Source organism: Mercenaria mercenaria, chromosome 6, assembly GCF_021730395.1.
Source record: "Mercenaria mercenaria strain notata chromosome 6, MADL_Memer_1, whole genome shotgun sequence".
NCBI lineage: Eukaryota > Metazoa > Mollusca > Bivalvia > Venerida > Veneridae > Mercenaria > Mercenaria mercenaria.
This window is the reverse complement of record NC_069366.1, coordinates 52,722,132-52,736,005: the sequence shown is the minus strand read 5'-3', so window position 1 is coordinate 52,736,005 and position 13,874 is coordinate 52,722,132. Positions and strand designations below refer to the sequence as shown.

General features: G+C 34.3%; 2 protein-coding genes across 2 annotated transcripts in view; both read right to left on the bottom strand.

The window, feature by feature from the left end:
* The window catches only part of LOC128558039 (uncharacterized), a 27,168-nt gene extending 15,713 nt beyond the window's left edge, over nt 1-11,455 (bottom strand). Inside the window, exon 1 of the mRNA XM_053546811.1 lies at nt 11,398-11,455. Coding sequence (XP_053402786.1) covers nt 11,398-11,455 — 58 coding nt within the window. The remainder of the gene's footprint in view (nt 1-11,397) is intronic.
* LOC128557740 (uncharacterized) lies at nt 11,366-13,874 on the bottom strand. The gene is made up of 2 exons (XM_053545906.1): nt 13,781-13,874; nt 11,366-12,424 (listed from the first exon to the last, which is right to left on the bottom strand). The coding sequence occupies exon 2, from the start codon at nt 12,410-12,412 to the stop codon at nt 11,837-11,839; it is 576 nt and encodes a 191-aa protein (XP_053401881.1). The 5' UTR covers nt 12,413-12,424; nt 13,781-13,874; the 3' UTR covers nt 11,366-11,836.

Below are 13,874 nucleotides of genomic sequence, written 5' to 3'. Positions count from 1 at the left end.
ACCATGCGGACAAACACCCACCAACATCGAAAATTATCGCATCACACACCTCACACGTCAAGTCTCGGCTATTCTATCTCTGCTTTCCTTTCAACAGATGTTTTACGTATATTCCACTTTTCTTTAGCGAGGAAAGTACCTGTACCATGTTTCCGTATAATTCGTTCTTAACCCTTACCCTGCTAAATTTCTTTAATGAACTTGTCCATCTTTCAATTTGGACAGTACCATTGACTGTTAAATGGGTTGCTTACCAAAAAGATACTGACTGAATAGCGAACAGTGCAGACCATGATCAGACTGCACGGATGCAACGGATGTGCAGGCTGTTCTTGGTCTGCACTGGTCGCAAAGGCGAACCCTTTTGCCGCAAGCGGCTAGAGGTTAACAAGAATATCAAACTTTGTCTTGGATAAAAACTTTTTGTTGCGAATAATATCTTCATATATACGCATTATTGTTATATAATGTAGCCAACCCCTCCCCCACCCATAGCTTTCTACCTTCTATCTGAAAAAGAGCGTTTTATAGCAAAGCATAAATAAAACCTTTAGCCATCACTCGCCCCCTGCCAGGCTTTCTTTCTTCTATTTTAGAAAGAGCGTTTTTACGACATAACATACTAACGCAGTACGTGCCCTACATTTTTAAAGGTCAAGTTCCACTGTTCACAACCAAAGAATAATCACGATATTGAAGGGAGAACAGAGACGATATTGCTTTTTGAAATACACTGCACCTTAATTATCACTATCATTTTCTTATTCAGGATAATACCGACTTATCTGACATTCTGAACTACCTACATTTTATTGATAATCTTTAACCACGCTACCACATACCGGGTGTACTATACCTTTATCTACTAGTACACATAATACATACTTATATGTAATATCGAGCACACCCTGCAAGTTTTCATGGTTTATTGCTGAAAGGGCAATATCGTTTGCTAACGTAGTGTTTCTCGGTATCTAAAACAGATGTGCCAAGTCCACTTTTCCCTATAGTTCTACGATAAGTCCATCAATAAACAAGTAATCTGGGTCGATAATTACTCCTCCCTGTCGGATTCCTTAATGAACTGGAAGACCTTTGACTGTAAACAGTTTGCCGCCACACAGCTCGACATGTAAGTATGGGTGCCAAAAAAATAAGGACCAAATGTTACACTGAACCGCAAACTTAGAATACTTGTAAAATACTGCATTTAACCAGAAAGTATCAAAAACATTTTTGTGTCTGGAAAGGCTACAGGTACATGTAAATTTAGCTCAGTATTATGATATATAGAACCCTGAGGGTTAAAATAAGCTATTACTGCATCGGAAATATTTAGTTACGCGCTCTTTTGATGGTTTGGCAAGTGGATGTTGCTCCGTAATCATAATTGTTAGTCAACCCTGGATGTTTTTTTAAATAGTTTACTTGTAACCGGGAGAAGGGTAATAGGACGGTAATTGTTTGGACCTGTTCGGAGTTTAACGTTGTCATTTTATTTTGGGATTATCATCCTTTTCTTATATATGACTGGAATTTTACCTTCCATTGTTATCATATTCAAGAGGCTTAAAAGTGAGCAAATGAATTGTTTCCCCTGTATCTCAGGAATCTTTTTTGCATATCGGATTGAGAGTCTCCACATACTTTGCAGTATCTTCTGGTGAAAGGCATTTGCTGTTTTTGAATGGACATTTTTCAACTCATTCTTAAACATAGCTGTAAAGTCATTACCGAAAGCTTCATTATGCAGTGGTGAACAGAACCTGTATGTAAAAACGTATAAAATTTGGACTGTTAAGGACCTCTGGGCATCGAGAAGCCGAGATCTGTTTCTGGACTGTAACACGTCGAGGCCTTCTTAATCTGTACGATTTTAAAACTTAAACCCCAAATAATTTTCTCTGGTGTGATTAAATTCAGCCAAAATTAATTGCCTTTAAGTTTTCTAGACTTTCCTTCAATATTTGGTTAAACAACAATATTTGATTAATTCCACAATTCTTTTCAACATGTACATAGATCAAAGAGGCATACAGGATTGAGTAGGAGCTGAAGCTTGTTTTTTGAACTCTTCCTTAATATTTACGTTCATCTGTTAAATCCGGTAACTTATAAAGTGGTGCTATATATAAATAGCTGCAGTCTTATTGTAATATACAGATTTGTTCTTATCTTACCTATATATAGATAGTATTTTTAGGTAATAACCATGTTACGCGCATGAACGCAAAAACAAAATAGGGACAATAATAACATTATGGTAACAGGTTGTGTCAAAAATATTACTTAGTACTAAAATGTGTTGTCTATGTGGGAAAGAAAAGGAGTAGGAGGCGAAAAATAGAAATTGAGAAGAAATGAGTTGAATGGTCGCTTTAGAGAATAGGTTGATTTGAACTTTGTCTATATACCGTGTGTAAATATTTATGGGTTAGTATGGCAGTTCATAGTAATTATGTTTGAATTCTTTGTTTTTTGTATTGAACTTTGTATGGGCAGGAATATTGAGCGTTGTGTGTGTTTGTATTCGAGGTTTGTCACACATAAGCAGTGTTGTTGTAAAGTAACAGTCGTTAGTGGTTTGATATTGTTGAGAGTCAGTGGTTTTCTATGATATTTTTTGGACCAGAAAGAAATAATGATGGGATGTTTCAACTTCACCGATGGCACAGACGGACTGATGACAATTGTTTTTGGAATAAGAGGTGTTCGTATGAGAGCTACCGTTGAGTCCGAAGACTATCGTGCAATATTTGATATTTGCTATATCCAATATAGTAATGACTAGGAGGTTTGGGTATGTCAGGCAAAGAGTCTTCTTTTGAAGGGTCGACATGTTGGAGAGTTTCGAATGTCTGCTTAGATATGGTTCAGTCAGTTTATTTTTGATTGGAAGGAAGGGAGTTAGCAAATAAGTTGGAGTATTACATTAAAGATTATATGTTGCTGGCATTCTAAGATTGGATGGAGAAGCCTGTCTAACTGTGTGAAAGAACTAGTGTTGAGAGATATCGAGATTGAGATTATACAAATATTATAGAATAGAATGAGTTTGCGTTTTTGTCTTATGGTTTTAGAGCGCTCGAATCTGTGTTCTGTGTAGAGATTTTCAATGAGGACTAGGATTGGTTGCACTGGTGTAATTCGACTGGCTTCTTATGACATTTTCTCAAGTCTGTTCTGTTGTTGGGTAATATTGCTCCCACTTCGTCCGAATACTCCAGAGTGGTTAAGAACGATAAATAAATAGTTTTCAAATTGCTTTTCAAACTAGAATTAATTTTAGGGATCTCATGACTCAGGCTTTCTCTTTGATGTTTTCTATATGTTCATGCCAGCTTCCGTCGTTCGAAAATGTAATTCCAAGATTCTTGTGGGAATCAACGTCGTTTATTTGGGAACCATTCATCAGAGAGAGGAGGATGGATAGGTGGTATTTACGTGTTATGAGAATAGTCTTGGATTGCAATCGACAACCAATCATTCACCAGTTGGTGATTTTCAGAGATCAGAATTAAGAATATCAGCAGCTGTAGTTGGATTATAACAATGGATGTATAGGCTTGTGTTCGTAGCCCCCAACAGTTTGTAGTAGAATTAATGTCCTTAACAATGTCGTCGATGAAAACGATGAAGAGAAGTGGACCATAATAGACATTGAGGTGTTCACAGCAGAAATAGCAATGTGTGGAAGAAGCCAACAGGAAAGAACCACTTCTGACTTCTATTGGATAGATAGTCTCGAAACAATTCCAAAGGACTTCAGAAATTCTTGTAGACTCGAGCTTATGAGAGGACCTCTATGCAATTACACGATCAAAAAAGCTGTAGCGATATCGCAAAGGACTGCACGGACTTCTTGTTCCCTTCGTCAGTGCTTGACAGAATGTATTGTATATAGATACTAATTGGTTTGTTGTTGAATCATTTAACTATTAAATATTTGTAAACGTACACTTTGACAACTTGTAATTTCTGAAAGATACATGAGAGTGGCCCCTCGGTCGACATTAAACAAGTCAAACACCAAAGTTATATTTGGCATTGACAAAATCATTGAACATGGCAGTCGACCTCGGCTTTGAATTGAATTTAAAATTGTATAAATATTGTTTTGGAAAAACAAATATAGTTCCTTACGATTTATGCAAACAAACCCTGGTAGGAATAAATAATAGAAGGTGTTAGGGGAACATTTATTACAGCTAAACCTGGACTGGTCTGTTACATCAAAGTTTTCACCACATAGTATTTCTACTTTTGCTACAAGCTCTGTCTCGCTTTGGTACATGATAATGCGATTTAGAAGTTATATCAGCATATATTTGTTCTTTATAACATGGCAAATTATTTTGTAATTACAATCTTTACAGTGAATTTCCATTAAACGTAACATTTTTCACTACAAAAAAGATAAAATTTATCTTTTTTATATATTCTGTGAAAGGTATCTAAAAAAGCTCCGGCTTTTTTTGCAAAAATTGAGGCCAAAAAAAGTTTTAACTTTTTGGAATCAGTATTTCATTCCTCCATGAAACCCCATTTCTTAGTGCCCCAAAAGCCGTGCCATCTTTTTTTTGTTCACTTTGTTTGTGATGGGGGAGGTGAAACGCACTTGAAAAAGAATTGAGGGTGGGTTTTAAAGTTTCGTTTACCAGTTTTTTCACTTTTTTAAAAACGTTATTGTTGTCAGAAAAATTATATATGAAAAAAAAAGCACCAAAAAAGGAAATTATCAAAAAAAATGGAGGGCAAACTTGATTTTTCAAGTAAAAGGTCAAATTTAGTACAAATACAAAACAAAGGGCATATTTGAATTTATTTTTTTTTAAAAAATTAGTTTGTTGTAAAAGTACTCAGCTTTTTTATGTAATGGGGCATATATCCCCAAAGTCAGAAATGCAAATTTAATGCAAAACGTAAAGTTAACACGGTAATTAAGGTCAAAGTTTTTTCTTTGCAAAAATGTGAAAAAAGTACCTTTATTTTTTCTAATCTTTTTTAATATGTTTTAAATTTTAGAAACTAAAGTTAATTGTTTTTGTCTGATGTCGGGCAAAGTCGGCAGGCAATGTAACCCCAAAACTGCCAAGGATAAAGCTTTTATAAAAGGGGAAAAATTTTTTAAATTTGTGTAAAAAAGGGCATGTAGCTCCTGTTTAAATATAACGTTATTTTTAATATTATTAGTAATTGTGTTAAATTTTTTTTAATGTATATATGTCCCCCAATGTGGTAATAAAAAAATCGTCTGAAACAACAAGTTCAAAAGTGATATTAAGGGTCAAAGGGCATTTTTTCAATAAAAAAAATGAAAAATAACTTTAAATTTTCTTTTGTGATAAAATTTTTGCGATTTAGTAACGTATCGTTCATTTTTTGTAAAAATTAGGCGAGTCTGGTAGCATATTAAATTTAAAAATCAGGTAACCTTAATACAAGGTTTAAAGGTAAAAGGGTAAATGTTTCAAAATACCCTGTTTTTAAAAATTTTTTATTGTTTAAAAGAATTTGTTTTGTTTTTTAGTAACGATCGTTGTTTATTTTACTGTATATATTTGGGCAATGTCATGGAAGGAAAATAATCAAGGTCAAACCTGGGTTTTAAAAATAGGGGTTTTTTGTGTAAAGATCAAAAAGTAGATAATAACTTTTTTTTGCTCAAAAATGCTGTTGTTATAAATTCATGTTGCAATTTTTTTTAAGTTAAGGTCAAGCAAGGGCAGCTATTTAGTTCTTATCCCTAAGTAAAAGCCAAAATGTTACAAAAGTCAAGGGGACAAAATTTGTGGAAAAATTTGCAAAAACAGAATTTTTGCAATGATTTTTCTTTATGATTTTGGGGATTTCAAAACTAGTAATGATCATTATTCATTTTTAAAAGTATAATAACAGATGAAATTTTTTCTTTAAATAGTAATGAAAAATTAGTCAAATTGACATTAAAGGTAAAAGGGGAGGGCCTTCAAAAATTGTTTTTGAAAAAACTGTCGGGAAAAAATTGAGGAGGTATGTAAAGATCCCACAGCAGTCTACCAGGCCCGTACGGCCCTAGCAGAGTACGCCAACCCCTCATTGGTAATGGGTTTCCAAAATCAGTAAAATAAAATGGAAAAGTTAAATTCGGCCTGGGGTAAACTCGGGAAAAATGATAACAAATTTAATAAAAAGAATGGGAAAAGACAGCCATCCCCAGCCATTTGAGACAAACAGAGTACAAAGACAGTAGGAGGTGCCAGGAGTAGAAGAAAAGGAAAGCAACTCAGGCTTCCCAACAATCTCTTATGCTAGAAATGATCAATAAACCGCTATCCCTCACACTCATGGATCCAAGCATATATCAATGGATCAATGGAAAAGCAGATCAGAATGCTGGGACTGTGCCTACATCAAATTTACAGATAGTTCCACTCTCACACTCTCATCCATTCGCAAGAGATGCTCCAACTACAGATCCAGATGCAAGCCCTCACATCGGCGACACTCCAACTGTATGAGCGAGAAGAAAAGGGACATATAAAATTTTCCTAACAGACTCCAAGTCAGCTCTCGCTCTCTTCAGCAGATCCATCAGACAACTTAACCAGACAGCTGTTGAAAAACATCAAACTCCTGTCTGAGAACAACAATGTAGCATTTCGATGGATTCCCTGCACATGTTGGGCATAGCAAGGAAATGAAGCTGCGCATCAAACTTAGGCGAAGGAAGCAAAAAAAACCCACCCGCTAATACGAGCCCAATCTCCAACTTCAATACAGAGAAGCTCAGAACCTCGGTGGAAAGAACAGCTTTGCGTGCAGACTGGAAGAACAATAAATGGAGGCAACCTAGCCCAATCAGACAGTCTAACATAAGCTTAACCGGTACAGCAATTAACATCTTTCGTCCGCGCACTGAGACTGTGGCCAGAGAAAACATATGAAGATGCTGGGTGTTGCAGAGACAGCTAAATGTCATTGCGATCAGAGGAACAAACAACCATTTCACATCCTCAGAGCTGTTCCAATCTGGAAGAAGCAGCGCATAAAGTTTGGCCCACAGACATCCCTTTTGAGACCAAAGGCTGTAAGATGCCAGCCGACCTGCAGAATACGGTGCAGTTTCATTGCCGATCTAACTTTAAGATAAAAAACGCCATAAAGAAGATGGAACGCAGTAAGGAAGTAAGTAAGTAAAGGTTAACTTTAAAATGAATTAACATCAAGTTATAACAAGATATGTTTGAACAATGAAATAAAATAACAGTGCTATATTTTGAAATTTATACCAGAAGAAAGGAATTTTTAACCTTAACATCAGGGCAGATCTAGACTCCATGTCTGTGATAATCTTCCTTGTTGACAATGACACACTGAATAAGTATTTCAAAAATGCTATTTTTTGCGATCTTTCAACAGAAATTTGACCTTTACTTGAAATAAGCTTTACCAAGATGTTGAATAAATTAGATCTGCATTGCTGACATTGACTTACAAATATACATAAGAAAGAATTATTTCCAATGTAAAAAACAACAAGCTATTTTTGTTATAAACGTTATTTATCCGAAAAACGTGGAATAAAGCCTGGATTCGGCGTACTGAAATGAAAATCATTTTATGAATTAATAGGCAACCAATGATAAAATTTTATACAATGGGCACGGTTACTGTCTTTCTAAAGTTAAAATATGATTTAAAACAAATGACACGTTAAAATTCAAAAATAATGTCTTAAAATTAGCGGGAAAAGTGCGGTTCACTTAATCATGGTTAAATATCTCAAAATTAAGAACACGACCTACAACCTATTTTATTTCACCACAATATAGGCCATATTTTAATTTACACAACTGTGGGAAGTTTCATTAAAATCTTACATTGAAGAAAAATTCCTATTCGCGAAAATGTTATGGAAGTTAAGATTTTCCCATAGACTTCGCAAGGCTCCATCAAATAAAAATATGATAGCTACAGCGAAGGTCCTATTTTTTTTTTCAATCAGTCCCTAGCAAAACATCAACAACATGATCCTTTCTATTTTTATTTGCTGAAGTTTTCTAGGTATAATCTGAAGTTTTGAAAATCAGAGTTTAATCAAATTCTACATTGTAGAAAAAATTTCGATCCTAACGTGCAGAACTACCTTAAACAACAAAGAATATTAAAAATAGGTGATATTATTGCAACATTTTACTCACTTTTTTACCTTTGACCTTTGATATTATGGTTATCATGGAATGTTTTGAAATATATGTGCATACCAACATCGCATAGCATTTATACATTAAAAAGAACTGCTATCATTGAACTAATATCGACATATAATTACTAACAAACGGGAGAAAAAAGTAAAAGAGGCTATTTTTTCATTCATGTACTTGAAAATGACCTTGACCCTAATATCACATGTGAACTTTTCTGATTTCAGACGAAATCCTTTAGTACTGACATGTGGGACATAAATACATTAAAATCAATCAAAGCAAATAACTAATAAAATTTAAGATATCTGTTATATTTCAAACAGGAAGCTATTCAACGCGATTTTCACACAAAAGTTGACCTTTGATATAAGCTTTATCCTTGGGGGGCAGTTTTGGGGTTACATCTGCACTGCCAACTTTGCCTGACATACAAACATTAAAACGAATTATACTTCCGTGACTTTATTAAATGTGAATACAATTAAACTGATTGGAAAAAGTAAGATAACATTTTTAAACATTTTTGCCATGAAAAGAACTTTGACCTTCATTATCAGGGCTGACCTGACGTTTTGCATTAAGATTTGCAATTCAGACTTTGGCTGATATATGCACATTAACATAAATAAAGCTGAGTGACTTATATAACAAACCAAATTTGTTAAGAATTAAAATAAAGTTTTAAATATGCCCTTTTTTAAGATTTGTACATAAAATGTACATTTGGACACTGATTATCAAGTTAGCCCTCCATTTCTTTTTTGATGACTTCCGTATTGCTGACATTGTTTGACATATATACATTTACTGACAATCAGATATTTACTGTAATTAAACAGTGAAAAAACAGTAGACGTAAACTTTACCCGACCTCCTAATATTTTAACAAGTGCGTTTCCCTCCCCTTATAACACAAACAAAAGTGAACAAAATTTAGATAGGCCACGACTTTGACACTTACGATTAAATGGGGAGTTGTATCCATGGAGGATAAGAATATTGACGGTTGGTTCCAAAAAAGTATAAACTCGTTTGGCTTCAATTGTTGCATTAAATCCGTGAGCTTTTGGGGACCATACGATATCTAGCCACAAAAGTTATATCTCGGTTGGGTTACCAGGATATAAAGACTAATGTGAAAATCAATCAAGTATAAAGTGCACAGTGAACATATATTAGTATACATGTTTTTAAACATTTAATTACTTGACCAAAACTAAAAGGACAATATTTTAATCTTAGTAAAGTAAATTGTAGTCTGGATTGTCGGGTCATGATTTAAAAAGGCATGACTGAGAATAAATTTCAGGTCTAAGATAGATCTATAAATTCAAATTATTTGAACTGACCTAAATAAGACCTTGTTACTTGGTCTTTTTATGCTCGCCAAAATCATTTCATGATCGGCATCCACCATACGGAAAACTTCGGGGCGATAAACAGGCAAACTGACATCTCATGCTTCCCATTTCTCAAAATTGGGTTTAACCACGTACTTAAACCAAATATCATGATATGCAAAATGCAGTTATATATAATTGTTCTAAATCAAGGAAAACATATAGAATAGTCATATCATTTTTATTTATTAAACAAACGTTAACAATTTTTGAAGGTTCATTGTAAAAGACAATTGTAAAAGACAATTGAAAAAAGAACAGATTTAAGTCAACCTTCGCAGATTCTTTTTTTTCTGAATTCGTATCTTCGTAGCTTCACATCGTGAATATTATGGCACTGCTGAATTGAGGTGTGCATTGCGTTAAGATAAAGTAATATAAATTGTTAGTCATTATATACTAAAACCAGCTTAGTTTCTTGTGTAAAATATTCGAATAAATTCACAGAATATCAGTAACACATTTATTTAATAAAGTTTTTAACTCCTTTCAACATCTTATTTGTGAATCATACAAACAAACAAAGGCTTACTGGACCCTTTATGACAAATTATTTGACTACAATTTAAGACACAGCATTAGGCACTGTATCCTACAATAATGTACATTTCTTTTTGCGTAAGTAAAATTAATTGCATAGAATTTGGATTTGGGCCCTTGTACCAACATGGCGCTGATACATTTCATGAAACATTAAGTTTCGTTGTTTCTATCACAAATGACGAGATGAGTACATTACAGTGCATGATGTACGAAAGGAAATGACCCCAATTTTCAGGAATAACGAAAGTTCATAGTAAAATGTAAGATAGCTTGTTTTATTACGTGTTGGACTAATCTAAAGAATGATGCATTAAAATGTAGCTAAAGTTACACCAGTCGTCTTTTAATTAAGGTAGTTCTGCACGTTTGGATCGAATTTTTTTCTACAATGTAGAATTCTTGAAAATTAAACTTCTGATTTGCCAAAACTTCAGAATATACCTAGAAAATTCAGCAAATAAAAAGGTTATGGATGGTCGTGTGCTTGATTTTTTGCTAGACTGATTGGAAAAAATATGGAACCTCACGCAATTTTTCATAATGCGAATCTATAGAAAATTGCGACTTTCAAAACATTTCTCGCGAATAGAAAAGTTTCCACAATGTAGATTTTAAATGAAACTTCCTCACAGTCGTAATAAACATATGCCTATAATATAGTGAAATAAAATGAATAGGTCCTGTCTTATTTCTGCGAAATCTGGCTATGTTTAAAGTTAATCGCCTATTTGAAGCTAATTTTAAGACATTATTTTGAATTATTTAACTTGTCAGATGTTTTAATATCATATTTAACTTAAGAAAGATAGTAACTGTTACAATTTAATAAATTCATTCACAGATCGCCATTAATTCATAAACTGATTTTCACTTCTGTACGCCGAATCCGGGCTTTATTCTACGTTTTCCGGATAAATGACGTTGTGCCGTCACTTCCGGTTTATCAAACGTGCAAAACTACCTTAACACAGGCACAGAACTTTCCGCAGTTTTATTGGGCTTTCATTTCCAAAATTCCTTTAAAATTCCGTTTGCTTTTCAGAGTATAATCATGTCTGACGGTAAATTACTTTAGAAATGTACGAGTTTTTTTCTGAGTTCATGCGAAATGCACTGCATATCGGTGAATTTCACACCGATTCATGGTTATTTAGCGATCATTTTCGAAAAAAAATCCTTTCTTATATCAACATTATATTTCCTTTCCATTTGTTAATAAGTTTGGTTTTTAACATTAGGATCAGCTTCCCAGTCATTCTATTTACCATACAGAACAGCTGCGACATCATCTAAGGAATGTTCTCCCTGACTACACGTGGGCATCTTTAGAACAACGGCACGTTATCACTAAGCGGCGTTATCGTAACTTTGGCTGAGTTCCTTTTGCGATTCACATGGAATAAACGTCATAATTTTCAAGAAAATATGGATAATGCAAATACGTTATGATAGAGGGATCCCTTCAAATGAAGGTTGAAGAATAGCTCCAATTCATGGTATTTTAGTACACCAAATGGTAATACAAAAATAATTTTACGATTTTCATACTTTATATGACATTTGTTTGTTAGATTAGTGTACAGTAGGATGTTATTCTTCATAACTTTCAAAGCTGAAACGTGTTGCAATTATCTTATGAAAATCTTAATTCTATTTTCAAACATTAAAGCTTTGTTTTCCTATGGTTCATATTTGTAACCTTAATCAGTACGGATAGGCTGGTGGTGGCGCTGTTGGAGTATTAGTTTGCTGAAATCCGTATGCTGGAGGCTGCTGTTGCTGTCCCATGCCCTCGAATCCGTATGCTGGAGGTTGCTGCTGTCCCATGCCCTCGAATCCGTAGGCTGGAGGTTGCTGTGATCCAATACCATAGGATTGCGAAACTGGATATGGGGGTGGATTTGAACTTTGGTTGAACCCTCCAGTACTAAAGACAGGTGGCGGTACTGTTGAATGGCCATGTGCAGTTTGGCCTTGGCTATAAGTAGTTTGACCTTGATAATACTGTGTTGTTCCTACCGTCGTTGGATACGTCTGAGTCATTCTCTGGTTATATCCCTGATACCTGCAGCATGTCCCCATAAATCGAAATGAAAGGAATGTAGCGATTAAAAGCAAGACTATTCCCGCCAAGATACATGCCGATAGTGTGACATGTATCTTTGACTGGTCGTCTTCGTCGTCGTCGTAGTATCCACTGTCGTTATTACTTGCTAAGAACAATATATTCATCATGATTCCAGATATGGCCACCATAAACACAACATATCCAAGGATCATCTGTATACAAGCCTGTAAAATATACGAGAATAACGTTACAGTTTGTTTTGCAGACTTTATATATTTATTGTTCGGTAAGTGTCATCTACATACATTACTTAATATTAAATTTAAACATGTATAAAGCCATCCTATTTATAGAATTGTAAGGGGCAAGTATTAATACTGTACACAGCAAACCAACATTATATTACAGGATAAGAGACATAGAACGTTCTCCCATCGTTACACATAAGCAAGGGTGGAATCCCAACCCACGAACTACCACCCGACATCTAGAGAAAAAGTATTGTCGAAAGGAGGCATAATTTGGTAAAGGTGCAAAACAAAGTTATGGAGCATGTGCCATGCATGTCGGGTTATCACAGCGGAAAAATGTTTGAAGTATTCCTGGGTACTGATATACCAGCTTATATACAACAGCCTTAACCGAAAATGGTTAAGTAAAAAAGGGAGCAAATACAAGAAACAAAACAAAAAAAAAACGCAAAGCAGCGTTATGGAACTTGTGCAATGCATGTCAGATCAGCACTGTGAACAAATGTATGATGTTTCACTTCATTCTCATTAGCGGGTATTGAGAAAATAACTTTACAAAAATTGCAAAGTTGAAAACGGTGACTATGCAGATGCTGTAATAGGAAACAAATATGCTATAACATGCTATAACACGTTTTATTACATGACTGTATTCTATTGTTTCTCTGATTGGCTGAAAACGGTTCGAAAAGTAATGAGTACATATCATATCAACTTATTTTGGATTATAAATAGCACGATAATAAAAATAGATCGAAGTAGGTGCTTGGAAAACCAATATCAACCTGATTTGGTCTAAATTTATTCCTTATTTCTTTATTAAAGATACAATTGTAATAACAAGACTGACTATACATTTATTCATGTAATAAAACAATTATTAACTTTTTCATAGGTTGATATCAGGATTTATCAACCCTCAAAAAGTTATATTCACCTCGCCTTCGGCTCGGTGAATATAACTCTTTTCAGGTTGATAAATCCTGATATCAACCTAAGTAAAAGTCGATAATTGTATAATATTCAATAATATAATGTTTAAAAGGCTAAAAAAAATTTAATTGTCCACCAACGTCACTGCCATAGAATATTCATGAAATGCTTGGAAATGTCAACGTTGTTAGGTTTGTTAGGTTAGTACTGAAACGGTACGTGAGCACAAAATTCCTCTATTAACACACATTTACTCTTCTGTTAAAACACCCCCTCCACCAATGAAAACTACAAAAATATTTTTATGCCAGAACAGATTATCAGTATTTCACAGTGATTTTTTTTTTTTAAATGTTTTAACGCACCTGCAAAAATATGGTTAAAATAATACCTTACCGTACATTGCAATTGTTTTTGAAGATTAGATACGTCGTCACCGTTATAAGATGAGGCTTTGGATGACGTGTATAGCCCTACAATGCCTGCTACC

Excerpts from the sequence above, each read along its gene's own strand:
- LOC128557740 (XM_053545906.1), bottom strand. The coding sequence starts at position 12,412 with ATGATCCTTGGATATGTTGTGTTTATGGTGGCCATATCTGGAATCATG.